At 38.4% G+C, this 14,431-nt stretch overlaps 1 protein-coding gene and 1 pseudogene across 2 annotated transcripts in view; one reads left to right on the top strand and one right to left on the bottom strand.

Moving 5' to 3' along the window:
- Positions 1 to 14,431, bottom strand: part of RAF1 (Raf-1 proto-oncogene, serine/threonine kinase) — a 77,145-nt gene that overhangs the window by 27,116 nt on the left and 35,598 nt on the right. Inside the window, exon 2 of one of the 2 annotated variants that reach the window (XM_055344944.1) lies at positions 1,354 to 1,586. In XM_055344944.1, the coding sequence (XP_055200919.1) occupies positions 1,354 to 1,560 (207 nt within the window). In that variant the 5' untranslated portion in view covers positions 1,561 to 1,586. Of the gene's footprint in view, positions 1 to 1,353; positions 1,587 to 14,431 lie in introns of those variants that run through there. The other variant, XM_055344945.1, reaches the window with a different exon arrangement.
- On the top strand, positions 7,211 to 12,569 carry LOC129521630 (60S ribosomal protein L23a-like; annotated as a pseudogene).

Raw genomic sequence — 14,431 nt, 5'->3', positions numbered from 1 at the left:
TAGCTACTGTACTTAGTTAGCATGAGCCTCATTTCATGAAGGTCAGCAAAAAGAGGCTCAAATATTATGTAACTTGTCTAGATGATACAGCTAATAGAAGGCAATACAGGGATTTAAATTGGGGTCTGGGTGTATTAGAGGTCCATACACATAATCATTATGCCAAACAAAGTTTTTCATTCTTCTAGGCAACGTGGTAGTAAAGAATCAGAGACAGGTACACTAACTTCCTGTGGTCTTCAGCCTGCCTTCAGCTTCCCGTTACATTCACACTTCCCATCTGGGCTCCATTTAAGGTTAGAAAGAAAATTAATGAGTAACAATAGGCAAAATCACCTTGCAAATGAAAGGCCACTGTTGAAATAAGGAGATTACTGTTTATTTTGCCATTAAACTTTTTTTTAGGAAGGGAAACAAAAATAAATGTACTCAAACTTTAAATACCTCTTATGTTTGCCTTCAGTTCAAAATGCACATGACTGTACAACACTACAACTGGCAGGGTCCTGAAGTTCAAAAAAGCAGTACAAAGGATTTTATTAAGTAAACTGGGGAGAGAGTGGAACTGTCAGAAACAAAGAAAAAATTCTGGACTGGACTTCCCAACCTCAGAACTTTGTCTCATCCAGGTACAAAGAAAAAAACACAATACGCTGATTTTACTCAAATAGGGGCTGGAAAGGAGGAGGCATGAAAGTTTTGAACTAAGGTTTTCTGAAATGTCCCACCAAACAAAGTTAGCACAACTTTACTTTCCTGTTTTAACCAGGTGAGTTTTTTTCCACTGGGATAGTAAGAAACTATTTTGAGCAGTAATTTCTTGGAAAAGTTGGGATTCTGTGTCAGAAAACCAAGTGGCAGTTTCTAAGGTGCTGTACTTTCTAAGCTACCTCCACTCCAGCTTTGCCTGGGGCCTACAAAATTTACCAACATTTTTTCTAGGTAATTTTATTTTCTTCTGTATACTTGACTATAACATCAAAAAAAATTTAGTGGGCATTTTAATATCCATAATACATACATACATAAAATTAGCTGGAAAGGTTTAAGGGAGCTTTTCAAAAGAAAAATCAAGAAAACCCTCATAAAAATGTACAAATTGTTTGAATGAAGTGGCAGATAAGATGACTTCCAAGCAGGAATAATAATAAAAGGCCAAGGAGTGAGACGAAAATTGGGAGTGTGAAAGGAATACCGCAATATAAAGCAATAAAATCTGCAACTGGAAATCCAATTAATAAAGACCTAAATGACAGTGAAGATTTTGCCCATCTACAAGGTGAATAAAATTATCCAAAATGTTTTTTATAGGCAGATGGACAGCAAAATTTTCTGAGAGGAATGTTTACGTACCACTGTTCTTTGCTTGTTTGGCAAGAAAACACGGATAGTGTTGCTTGTCTTAGACGAGTCCGTAAGTTTGCCATCATCTGACGCCCGGCGCTGAAAGCCAAACGGCTGAACTATTGTAGGGGAGATGCAGCTGGGGCCATCAAACACTGTGTCTTTGAATCCAAAACCATTGCTGATCGTCTTCCAGGCCCCCTGTATGTGCTCCATTGATGCAGCTTACACAACACTTAAACCTGTTCAAAAAAAGAAAAAAAACTTAAATCTAGAACAAAAGCAACCAATTCAACGACATAATATATAATTAGAAAATAGTAGTATGTGGACTTTCTCTTAAGTGACATTCTCTGCTTAAGTCAGAAAACTTCTATATTCATATATTTCTATAAAAATATTTCATAGACAACTCAAAAATGAGCAAAATAGGGACTAGAAATCAAGATTCATCAAGGGTTATACTACCATTTAAAAGCCAACCTGGAACATGGGCCCAGGTCTCCTGACTTCTAGTCTAATATTTTTAAAATTACATTTCTCTTCTTCTTTAGTTACTGTATATTAAGTGCAAGTGACTACCCTTGGGTATGAGTAACATGTTAAGTACGATGAGAAGTGAAATTAAAAGAAAAAAAGAACTGTAAGCCACAATTTTCTGCTTTAAAGGAAGGTAAATAAATTATTTCTAGGATGTGTATTAAACAACTTGATATATAAATGATCTCATTTAATGTGTATAACTAGAGTTTAAATCCCATCCTCCACCCACCCTTTATACAAATAAGGCACAGAGAAATCACACTTGTCCAAGAACTCAAAATACGTAAAATACGTAATAACCAGATTCTATGTATATTTAAATATACATACATAAAATAACCAGATTCTATGTATATTTAAATTTAAAGTCCACGAGTTTTCCATAACATTCACAGTTCAGTTTTGGTACAAAAATGAACTTATAAACAGGAGTAAGCAGAGACAGTCACCTAGCCAAAAAATAATCAAATGTTTTAAGTGGGGAACAAGAAAACTGCAATAGAAGTCCACAGCAGTCACACAATGATGATAAAGTCAGATACTGTACAGTCAGGACAAACCATACCCTGGTATTGACTGGGAGTCAGTAATCATGCAGAAGTGAGGTTTATTCTCCTTCTTTAGAAAATGGTAAGATTGACAGGAAATCCCATCCTTCTCATACCTTCTTCCCTTAGAAACTTACTTTGTCTTATTAATAGTACCTACCATTTAGTATGTGCCTAATATTATGAGGAAGTATATACTGCATACAACCCACTCATATTATCCAAAATAATCCTTAGAGAAAAACACTCTAGGTAAGACTTACATCCCCACCTTATAGATGAGAAAATTTAAAGACTGACCTAGTAATTCAATTGCACTCTATGAATTTAACCTACAGAAGTATAAGGCAAGTGTATAATGATATATACAAACAAATATAGAGGAAAAAAAGGGTAGGGTGCAAACCAAGACAGAGACTCTTAACTACAGAGAACAAAGTGATTGAGTGTCACCAGAGGACAGGTGGCAGGGGGATGGGTGAAATAGGTGATGGGGAGTAAGGAGTATACTTATTGTCTTGAGTACCGCGTGATGTATATACATGTTGAACTACTAAATTGTACACCTGAAACTAATATTACACTGTAAGTTAAATAAAAACTGGAATTTAAATAAAAACTTAAAAAAGAGAAAAGCTACATGTACAAGCATCTTCATTATAGCACGGTTCATATCCTTGAAAAACTGGGGGAAGACCAAATACCTAATAGGGAATTAAATACTAATGTCTATGTGATAAATGAAGTAATCTGTATGTGCAGATGGAAAAAAGCTATCCAAGACAAAACAAAAAATGAAAAATATAGTTTGAACCTCTTTCGTATTAATCTAGAAAAAAGAAAAATGCAGAATCATAAAGAGGTGATAAAATCTAGAATTAGATTAGAATTAGATTAGATTGGAACAGTGATTAATTCAGCAGGATTGTGAGGAATTTTTACTTTCTATATATTAAATCCTACTTTCTGTTTGTGTCTTACTATTACAACAGTAACATCTATAAAGTCTTTTATTTGTGTAAGGGACAGAGGTAGGACAAGATACCATAGCTTTCAAGTGGCAGGACCATGGCATACTGCCTTCTACCTCCTCTGGCACCTAAACCCGAGGCCCTTCACACTCCTAATTCTATTCATTCGTTACCATCAGGTCACTTTTTAGAGGCATCCTTTCACTACCATAAGGTCACTTTTTAGGGGCACCTCTTTTCCCTAGATCTTTTTTTCCCCCAACTAAAAGAAGGAAGAGATGAAGATTAGAACCAGATGACAGAAAAAGATGAAGAGGGCTCATCTGAGCATCCCATTAGCCTGAAATGATATGATTCCCTTCATCTAGAGATACAGAGCAACCAGAGCAATCTATCTTAAAGATGCAGCTCAACATATTCTTCCCCAATTAAGACTCAGAATATAAGCTAAACTCCTTTCCGAACAAACATGTCAAGCTTAAAGTCTCAGGACTTTGGAACTTTTTGTTCCCTCCACCTGGAAGGCTGAAACCTTCAGAAATAAGTTGGCCTTTCCCATTATTAAGGCCTTCACCTAACAGATCACTTTAGAGATGCTTTTGATTTTGACACTGCCGAATGTGTTCTCTACTGTATTCTTAGTCCTTAATATAGTACTTAGAACCTGAGGGCACTCAAATACTTATTAAATGAATTAGGTTAGAAACCAGAATACTGCTGCAAAACAATTTTTTTAAAGCTTTATTGAGAGAGAGCACACACACACATCCATGAGCAGGAAGAGGGACAGAGGGAGAGGGAGAGAGTCATCAAGCAGACTCCCCACAAAGTGTGGGGCTGGACACAGAGCTCAATTCCCAGGACCCTGAGATCTTGACCTGAGCCAAAAATCAAGAGCTAGACACTCAACCAACTGACCCACCCAGGTGCCCCCCCCACTCTTACTTTTTAAAAGATAAACTGCTTGATTGATTTTAATTTTTTAATAGATCTGTCAGAACTAGTAAATGTTAGTTAAATCTCCATTTAGTGGTACATCTTTAAAAAATATCTACCATTCAGCAGATGACGAACTGCAGTAAGCAGCATACTGTTATTTAATTGGGGGAGGGGGTATAGAGACTGTACTATAAACTACTAGCTAAAGAACCCACTTACAAGGCTTAAATGCAGCCTAAATCCAAGAACATACTTATTTAATGATGAATTTTAAGTCTTGAAGGCACTTACAAAATAGTGCCGGTGCTTAGTATAGAACATACTACAATAACTTCATTAAAAGTGATCAAAGCAAACCCACTTAAATTCTTTCATTATTTTATTTTTCTAAGACCACTTACTAGGCTAAGAAGCATGTTAAGTCAAGGTTTCCCAACCTTTATCATGTCACTCATACACAATGATGAACCATATTTGTAAGGAATGCTGAGATCAGCAGACAGGCTAGGAAGACCAAGGGCCCTACCAACTGCCCCAGGGATAATGGATATACCACTAACCTGTTCATTATAGAAGTTCTATTCTAAGGTTTTCCTTAATCAATTTACTAAAGGGCACACATCTGAAAACAAGAAAAAGTCAGTTTCTAAAAGCCATTCAGCATCAACACACTTGTCTTAACTGGAGACATTCAGAAATCCCATTGATACTACTCTCAAATAAACATAAATGTAACATGGGGCACCTGGGTGGCTCAGTCAGTTAAATGTCTGCCTTCGGCTCATGTCATGATTTCAGGGCCCTGGATCAAGCCCCACTTCCGGCTCCCTGCTCAGCAGGAAGCCTGCTTCTCCCTCTATCACTTCTCCCTGCTTGTGCTCTCACTCTCAAAATCTTTGAAAAAATATACAACTGTAACATAAATGCAAACCTAGCTAATATTCTGATCTCTCCTTCTGATATGTTGACCAAATCTCAGCTAAAAAAACACATACACTCATGGGGCAGCCCGGGTGGTTCAGTGGTTTAGTGCTGCCTTCAGCCCAGGGCCTGATCCTGGAGTCCCAGGATCCAGCCCCAAGTCAGGCTCCCTGCATGGAGCCTACTTCTCCCTCTGCCTGCGTCTCAGCCCCCCCCCCCCTCTCTGTGTCTCTCATGAATAAAATCTTAAAAAAAAAAAAACATATATACTCATAATACATACCTAGAGACATACTAAAACTAGAGAGCCCAAAGAAATGAGATTCTAAATGTGAAGTCTTTCACAATTCCAAAGAAAAGTTTCAAAACAAATGCATTCTGTGATGAATGGAGAAATTCACTATGTTGGAAGAAATCCATTTTTCAAAAGCTACCTCTCTCTATATATAAAGGATTACTACTCCTAATATACAAAGAACTCCTAAAAATTAACAAAAAACATGAACAGTGTCACAGGAAAAACTGGGAATTAAATTCACAGAATAGAAACACATGTATGTGTTTATGTATGTGTATATATACATACCTAGTAGAGAACTGCAAATTTTGAAAAGCAAAATAATATTTTTAGCATCAGATTCATAAAATATAGAAGACTGAAAATGAAAATACCCATCACAGGCATTTGAGGAAATCTACCTCTCCTAATTGCTGATAAGAATGTAAACTGCAACAGTCTAACTATCTAATAGTGTCTCTGAGCTGTTTAAATATTGAATTTCTATACCATCTGACAATCTATCCTACAGGGGGAACAGAACAGCCAGCACTACAGAAATACCTAGCACTATTAAGGAATACTTACTGCAGCATTATTTGTAATGTCAATAAACCAAACCACTTCAGAGCCAAAGCCATAAAACTAGAAACCATTTAAAGTAAGACTAGTTTACAAAAACAAGACCTCCCAGGAAAGGATGGCTACCCCCAACACACTGGTTAAAGGTATAATTTAAAGAATATTTATCCAGGGAAGCTCGGGAAAACAGTGAGGTAAGAGGATCCTGAGCTCACCTGCTCCTAAAGACACATCAAGGCTACAACTACGTAAGTGCAACTCCCTCTGAAAACCACCCAAAGACTAGCAAAGTAGTATTTTCACAGTTAAAGATATATTTTACAGGGTCATATTGAAAAGGTTAAGAGAGGCAGAGACCCTGGGAACCTCTGAAACCCCCAGTGTCGTTGACTCACAGTAGGATGGATTTCACAGGCACACAGGTCTTCCCTGGGGAGCAAACCAAACTAGCCCTACATAAGGCAACTCTTGCCCCAGATCTTTATCAACAAGACAAGCCCCCATGACATCTGGCTTAAATGGCCAGCACACTTTATCAGTCACTCCAAGACCCAACACAAAGGCAGCAGTTTGAAAAGCATCTGGATTATATGTGAAGGAGATTTATTGACTAATTTTAGGGTGTGTGCTAAAGGGGCAGGATCTGTAGGAACTTTCTTCAGGAAGGAAAGGGCTGGTGGGCATTTTTTTTTTTTTTTTTTTTTGCCCTCCTTCAGCCTAACTGGTGGGAACTAGTCCTGACACTCTCTTTCCATCTTGTTACCACCAGTCACCTGCTCCAGCACTTCCCAATGGACCTGCCCCATCACTCCAAAGCTGCTCCCACCCTGCCACACCCAGTGGACACCCTCAGTGGAGACCAGCAATACCCTAAAACAATTACTGGCCTACCACACCCAGTGGGGCAGCTCCCGACAGGACTAGTGCCCCTCCTACCAGCATGCCTGCAACAGCCAGCTGTGCCAGGGGCCAGTCCTACCAACCAGGGTAGGACACAGTTATCACACCCAGTCACTGCAGCCAGCTGAGCTGGGGACTAGCACCAACCATTAATATGCCTAGAGCAGTCACAGCCCAGTTGTAACATGAAGGCCACACATGAGACACCCATGAAACACCTGGTTGCAGTAACTAGGCAAGACTGAGCTACTAGGATCCACAAGTCACCTTTTACTTAAACCCACTATTTTGAAGACCAAGAAATATAGCTGACCTCTCTAATACACAGAAACACAGAGAATCAGACAAAACAAGGAGATGGAAGAAAATGTTCCAAATCAAAGAATAAGATAAAACCTCAGGAAAAAAAAAAAACTAAACTAAATGAAACAAACAATCAAAGTAATGGTTATAAAGACTTGAGAGAAGAGTGGATGAACTCTGAGAACTTCAACAAAGAGAAAATATATAAAAAGAACCAATCAGAGCTGAAGAATACAATAAATGAAAAATACACTAGAGGAGATCAATAGATCAGAGGATGCAGAAGTACAGATCATTAATCTGGAGACAGAGTAGCAGGATCACTAAACTAAATAGCAAAAAAAGAGGAAAAATTTTCTTAATGAAGATAGGTTAAAAGAACTCTGAAACAATTTCAACTGTAATAACATTAGTATTATAGGGGTCCCAGAGGAGAAGAGAGAGGGAAGGGAGCAGAAAACTTATCTGAAGAAGTAACAGCTAAAAATTTCCCCATCCCGGGAGTGCCTGGGTGGCTGGCTCAGTTGGTTAAGTATCTGACTCTCTTAATCTTGGTTCAGGTCTCAATCTCAGGGTTGTGAATTCAAGCCCTACATTGGGCTCCATGCTGGGTGTGGAGCCTACAATAAAAACTTTCCTATCCTGGGGCACCTGGGTGGCTCAGTGGTTGAGCATCTGCCTTTGGCTCAGGTCATGGTCCCAGGGCCCTGGGATTGAGTCCCACATCAGGATCCCCACAGGGACCCTGCTTCTCACTCTGCCTATGTCTCTGCCTCTCTCTCTCTCTCTCTCTCTCTCTCTCTCTCTCTCTGTGTGTGTGTGTCTCGTGAATAAAGTCTTAAGAAAAAAAAAAAAGAATGGCATTACATAAAGATAAAGGGATCAATCCAACAAGAGGACATAACAGTTGTAAATAATTATACCCAACATAGGAGCACCTAAATACTTAAAGCAAATATTAACAAACATAAAGAAAGAAGTTGACAGGGGTACCTGGCTAGCTCAGTTAGTAGAGCATGCAACTCTTGATCTCAGGGTTGAGTTCAGGATCCATGTTGGGCATAGAGTTTATGGAAAGGAGGGAGGGAGGATTGACAGTAATCCAATAATAGTAAGGGACTTTAACATCCCACTTACATCAATTATAGAGCATACAGACCAAAAATCAATAAGGAAACAGTAGCTTTAAATGACACATTACCAGATGGACTTAGCATGTATATACAGAAAATTCCATCCAACAGCAGAGTGTACATTCTTTTCAAATGCACATGGAACATTCTCCAGGACAGATCCCATGGTAGGCCACAAAACAAGTATCAATAAATTTAAGAAGACTGAAATCCTATCAAACATCTTTTCTGACCACAAAGGAATGAAACTAGAAATCATTTACAGGAAAAAACACACAAACATGTGGAGGCTACACAATATGCTACTAAACAACCTGTGGAGGCCGAGAAAAATTAAGGCCATCTCACCTGAAGTTTAGCATTAGCACCAGTACAGCCATCTTAGGCCCCAGTGAATAAGAGCTGAACTTTACAGGAAAAACTGCAGAATGTCCTCAATGTCCTTGGCAGGGAATCCCATATCAGAAAGACAACAGAGCTCAGAATTGCCCTGGGCAGAGAATCCCATATCAGAAAGACAACAGAGCCCACACCCCTGGTAGAAAGTCCCATATTAGAATGAGAACAGAGCTCAATGCCCTTAAGACCCATATCAGAATGTAAACAGAACTTGAGAAATTCCTCCACCCCTTCTGAAAATCCCCTAGACCAGACAGTAAAAAACCCAGCTGTAACCCACTTCGGAGTCCAAGTCCCTGCTCCCCTGTGTCGGGTATACTTGGACCCAAGCTCGAGCTTGCTAATAAACCCTTGTGTACTTGCATCGGTGCGGGCTCCTTGGTGGTTTCTCGGATTCACAATCTTGGGCACAACAAACCAATGAATCAACAAAAAAATTGAAGAGGAAATAAATAAGACAAATGAAAGTAGAAAGCCAATGTTCCAAAATCTATGGGACACAGCAAAAGCAGTTCTAGCAGGATGTTTATAGCAATACAGGCTTATCTCAAGAAACAAGAAAAATCACAATCCAATCTTACACACACCTAAGGAAACTAGAAAAATAAGAGTCCAAAGTTAGTAGAAAGAAGGAAATAATAAAGAGCAGAAATAAACTGAGACCCCCCCCCAAAAAAAAATAGAAAAGATGTAGAGACTATGAAAAATTATATACCAATAAATTTGACAACCTAGAAGAAATGGATAAATTCCTAGAAATAAATGAACTTAGAAAACCAAATCAGGAAGAAGCAGAAAATCTGAATAGACCATTTCTAGTAACGAAATCAATAATTTAAAAAACTCCTAAAAGGGATCCCTGGGTGGCGCAGCGGTTTGGCGCCTGCCTTTGGCCCAGGGCGCGATCCTGGAGACCTGGGATCGAGTCCCGCGTCGGGCTCCCAGTGCATGGAGCCTGCTTCTCCCTCTGCCTGTGTCTCTGCCTCTCTCTCTCTCTGTGACTATCATAAATAAATAAATTTAAAAAAAAAATAAAAAAATAAAAAACTCCTAAAAAACAAAAAGTTCAGGACCCAAGGCCTTCACAGGTAAATTCTACTATTTATCTTTGGAGGAGGAGCAAACGGAAAGGGACAGAGAATCTAAAGCAGATTCTGTGTTCAGCTCGGAGCCCAACGCAGAGCTTAGTCTCACAATCCTGAGATAACAACCTAAGCCAAAATCAAGAGTCACTCAAACCGCACCACCCAGGTGCCTCAGATTCTACCAAACATTTAAAGAAGGCTTAATACCTATCCCTTTCAAACTATTTCAAAAAACTCAAGAGAAAGGAATGCTTCTAATAAATTCATTCTATGAAGCCAGCATACCCTGATACCAAAACCAAAGACACTACCAAAAAAAAAAAAAAAAAAAAAAGATAACTACAGGCCAATATCCCCAATAAACATGGCTATAAAATAATAAAATATTAGCAAATCAAATTGAACAAGACATTAAACGGATCATTCACTGTGATCAAGTGGAATTTACTTTAGGGATACAAGGATGGTTCAATATCTGCAACTAACTGATACACCACATTAGTAAGTCAATGATAAAAATCATATAATCAGGGCAGCCCGGGTGGCTCAGTGGTTTAGCGCCGCCTTCAGCCCAGGGCGTGATCTTGGAGACCCGGAATCAAGTTCCATGTTGGGCTCCCTGCATGGAGCCTGCTTCTCCCTCTGCCTGTGTGTCTCTCTCTCTCTCTCTGTCTCGATCTCTCTCTCTCCTCTCTGTGTCTCTCATGAATAAATAAAATCTTTAAAAGAAAAATCATATAATCATGTCAATATATACAGAAAAGGCATTTAACAAAACTCAGCATCCATTCATGATTAAAAATAAAAACTCTCCATAAAGTGGATACAGAGGAAATAAACCTTAACATAGTAAGACCATATATAACACCCACCACTAAGATGATACTCAACAGCAAAAAGCTAAAAGTTTTCCTGTAAGATGAGGAACAAGACAAGGATGTCCACTATAACCACTTTTTATTCAACACAGTACTGCAAGTCCTAGCCACAGCAATCAGACAAGAAATAAAAGTGACAAAATTGTCAAGGAAGAAGTGAAATTATCACTATTTGCAAATGACATGATACTATATATAGAAAACCCTGAAGACCACCCCCCCTCAAAAAAAAAAAGAACTTAAAATGAATTCAGTAAAGCCTAGGACACAAAATCAATATACAAAAATCTGCTGTTCAATACGTTAATAACAAGCTAGCAGAAAGAGAAATTAGGAAAATAATCCCATTTACAATTGCATTAAAAAGAATAAAATATCCAGTGGTGCACCTAGGTGTTTCAGTCAGCTGAGCATCTGATTTCTGGTTTCAGATTAGATCATGGTCTCAGGGTACTGGGATCAAGCCCTGCGTTGGGCTCCATATCCAGAGGGGAGTCTCCATAGAATTCTCGCCCTCCCTCCCTCGCTCTCTCTCTAATGAATAAATCTTAAAAAAAAAAAAAAATTAAGAACAAAATATCTAGGAATAAATTTAATCAAGGTGGTGAAAGATCCGTACCCTAAAAACTGTAAGACACTGAAGAAAGAAAATGAAGCCAATTAATAAATGAAAAAATATACCATGCTCATAAATTGGAAGAATATTGTTGAAATGCCCATAGTCCCCAAAACAATCTAAAGATTCAATGCAATTCCTAACAAAGTATCAACAGCATTTCTCACAGAATAAAACAAATAATCCTATAATTTATATAAAACCACATAAGATTCCAAATAGCCAAAGCAATCTTGAGAAAGAAAAAGATGGATTTTAAATCATACTACAAAGCTATAATAATCAAAACAGTATGAAACTAACACAAAAACAGACACCAATGGAACAGAACACCCAGAAATAAACCCCCAGTTATACTGGCAATCAATCTACGACAAAGGAGGCAAGAATATACAATAGTGAAGAGTCTTTTCAATAAGTAGTGGTGGGAAAACTGGAGTGAAATTTTCTTACAACACACACACACAAACTCAAATTGGATTAAAGACCTAAATATAAGCCCTGACACTATAAAATTCTTAAAAGAAAACATAGGCAGTAAATTCTTGGACATTGGTCTTAGCAATATTTTTTTGGATCTGTCTCCTTAGGCAAGGGCAACAAAAGCAAAATTAAACAATTGGGATCACATCAAACTAAAAAGTGTTTGCCCTTTCACAAAGATAGCACCGAAGGCAAAGAAGGAAGCCCCTGCCCCTCCGAAGCCGAAGCCAAAGCAAAGGCTTTGAAATCTAAGAAAGTGGTGCTGAAAGGCGTGCACAGTCACAAAAAAAAAGATCCGCACGTCACCTACATTCCAACGACCCAAGACCCTGTGTCTCCAAAGGCAGCCCAAATATCCTCGAAAGAGCGCCCCCAGGAGAAACAAGCTTGATCACTATGCCATCATCAAGTTCCCCTTAACTACTGAGTCAGCCATGAAGAAAATAGAAGACAACAACACACTTGTGTTCATTGTGGACGTCAAGGCCAATAAGCACCAGATCAAACAGGCTGTGAAGAAGCTCTATGACATTGATGTGGCCAAGGTCAACACCTTGATCAGGTCTGATGGAGAGAAGAAAGCATATGTTCGACTGGCTCCTGACTATGATGCCTTGGATGTTGCCAACAAAACTGGGATCACCTAAACTGAGTCCAGCCGGCTATAAATCTAAATATAAATTTTTTCACCATAAAAAAAAAAACTAAAAAGTGTTTGCATAGCGAAGGAAACTATCAACAAAATGAAAGGCAACCTACTAAATGGGAGAAGATATTTGCAAATAATATATCCAATAAGCGGTCAATATCCAAAATACATAAAGAATTCAAAGAACTCAACACCAAAAAAAGCCTCAAATAATCTGATTTAAAAATGGGCAGAGGACTTGAAGACATTTCTAATTATTTATATATATTTATATATATATATTATATATATATATATTGGTGAGACTGTGAGGACAGAGAACCCTTGTGCAACTGTTGTTGGAAATGTAAACTGGTACAGCCACAATGTAAAATATGGGAGGTCCTCAAAAAAGTAAAAATAGATGATGATCCACATGATCCAGTAATTTCACTTCTGGGTATTTACCCAAAGAAAACAAAAAGATGAATATAAAAAGATATTGCACCCCTATATTCACTGTAGCATTATTTACAACAGCCAAGATATGGAAGCAACCTAAGTGTCCACCGACAGATGAAAGGATCAAGATGTGGTGTATACACACACACACCCTACATGAATACTACACTCAGCCATTTATGACAACATGGATGCATGGATGGACCTAGAGGGTAGTAGGTTAAATGAAATAAATCAAAGAAAGACAAATACCGTATGATTTCACTTAAATGTGTAATCTAAAAAACAAAACACAGAAACAGACTCTACATACAGAAAACCACCTGATGGTTTCCAAAGGAGAGGGGAGTGGTAGAATGGGCCAAATACGTGAAAGAGATTAAGTACAAACTTCCAGTTATAAAACAAGTCACAGGGATGAAAACTACAGCACTAGGGAATATAGTCAATAATACTGTAATAACTTTGTATGGTGACAGATTAGAACTACACTTACCATGGTAAACATTTTGTAATGTATATAAATGCCCATTCAGTATGTTGTACAGCTGAAACTATTAGCTAATTACACGTCAACTAAAAAATTTTAAATTTTAAAAATAAAGAATATTTAACCAGACTTATTTTTCCCTAGGAAAAAACACTATGAAAAGTTATAAAAGGGACGCTTGCGTGGCTCAGCGATTGGGCGTCTGCCTTCAGCTCAGGGTGTGATCCTGGAGTCCAGGGATCGAATCCCACATTGGGCTTCCTGCATGGAGCCTAATTCTCCCTCTGCCTGTGTCTCTGCCTCTGTGTCTCTCATGAATAAATAAATATTTTTTAAAAAGTTATTAAAAAATCCTACTTTGTTTTGTCTGAGAAGACTTTAAAAAGAAATTTTTGAAGTTTTAAATAGGAAGTACTTTATACACTTTCACACTTAAAGGGGGGAAAAACTATTGGGTTTCACTGCTAAAATGGTAAATTATTTTCCATAATAAGAACAGAGCCAATCTCATGTATCTGCCAGCAATAAATTTTTTAAATACTTTAAAAAGGGACGCCTGGGTCACTCAGTGGTTGAACCTCTGCTTTTGACTCAGGGCATGATCCCAGGTCCAGGGATCGAGTCCCACATCGGGCTCCCCATGAGGAGTCTGCTTCTCCCTCTATGCCTCTGCCCCTATCTCTCTCTCTCTGGGTCTCTCATGAATAAATGAATAAAATCTTTTAAAAAATACTTTAAAGAACTATAAGGAAAAAAAAAAAAAAGAACTATAAGGGCACCTGGATGGTTCAGTCGGTTGAGCATCTGACTCTTGATTTTGCCTTAGGTCATAATCTCGGGGTTGTGAGATCAAGCTCCACATCTGGCTCCTCACTCACCAGGGAGTCTGGGGAGATTCCTTCTCTCTCCCTCTCTCTCCCTCCCTCCCT

This window comes from Nyctereutes procyonoides, unplaced genomic scaffold (assembly GCF_905146905.1).
Source record: "Nyctereutes procyonoides isolate TBG_1078 unplaced genomic scaffold, NYPRO_anot_genome, whole genome shotgun sequence".
Taxonomy (NCBI): domain Eukaryota; kingdom Metazoa; phylum Chordata; class Mammalia; order Carnivora; family Canidae; genus Nyctereutes; species Nyctereutes procyonoides.
The sequence above is the reverse complement of the archived record's forward strand: the minus strand, read 5'-3'. Positions and strand labels throughout refer to the sequence as shown.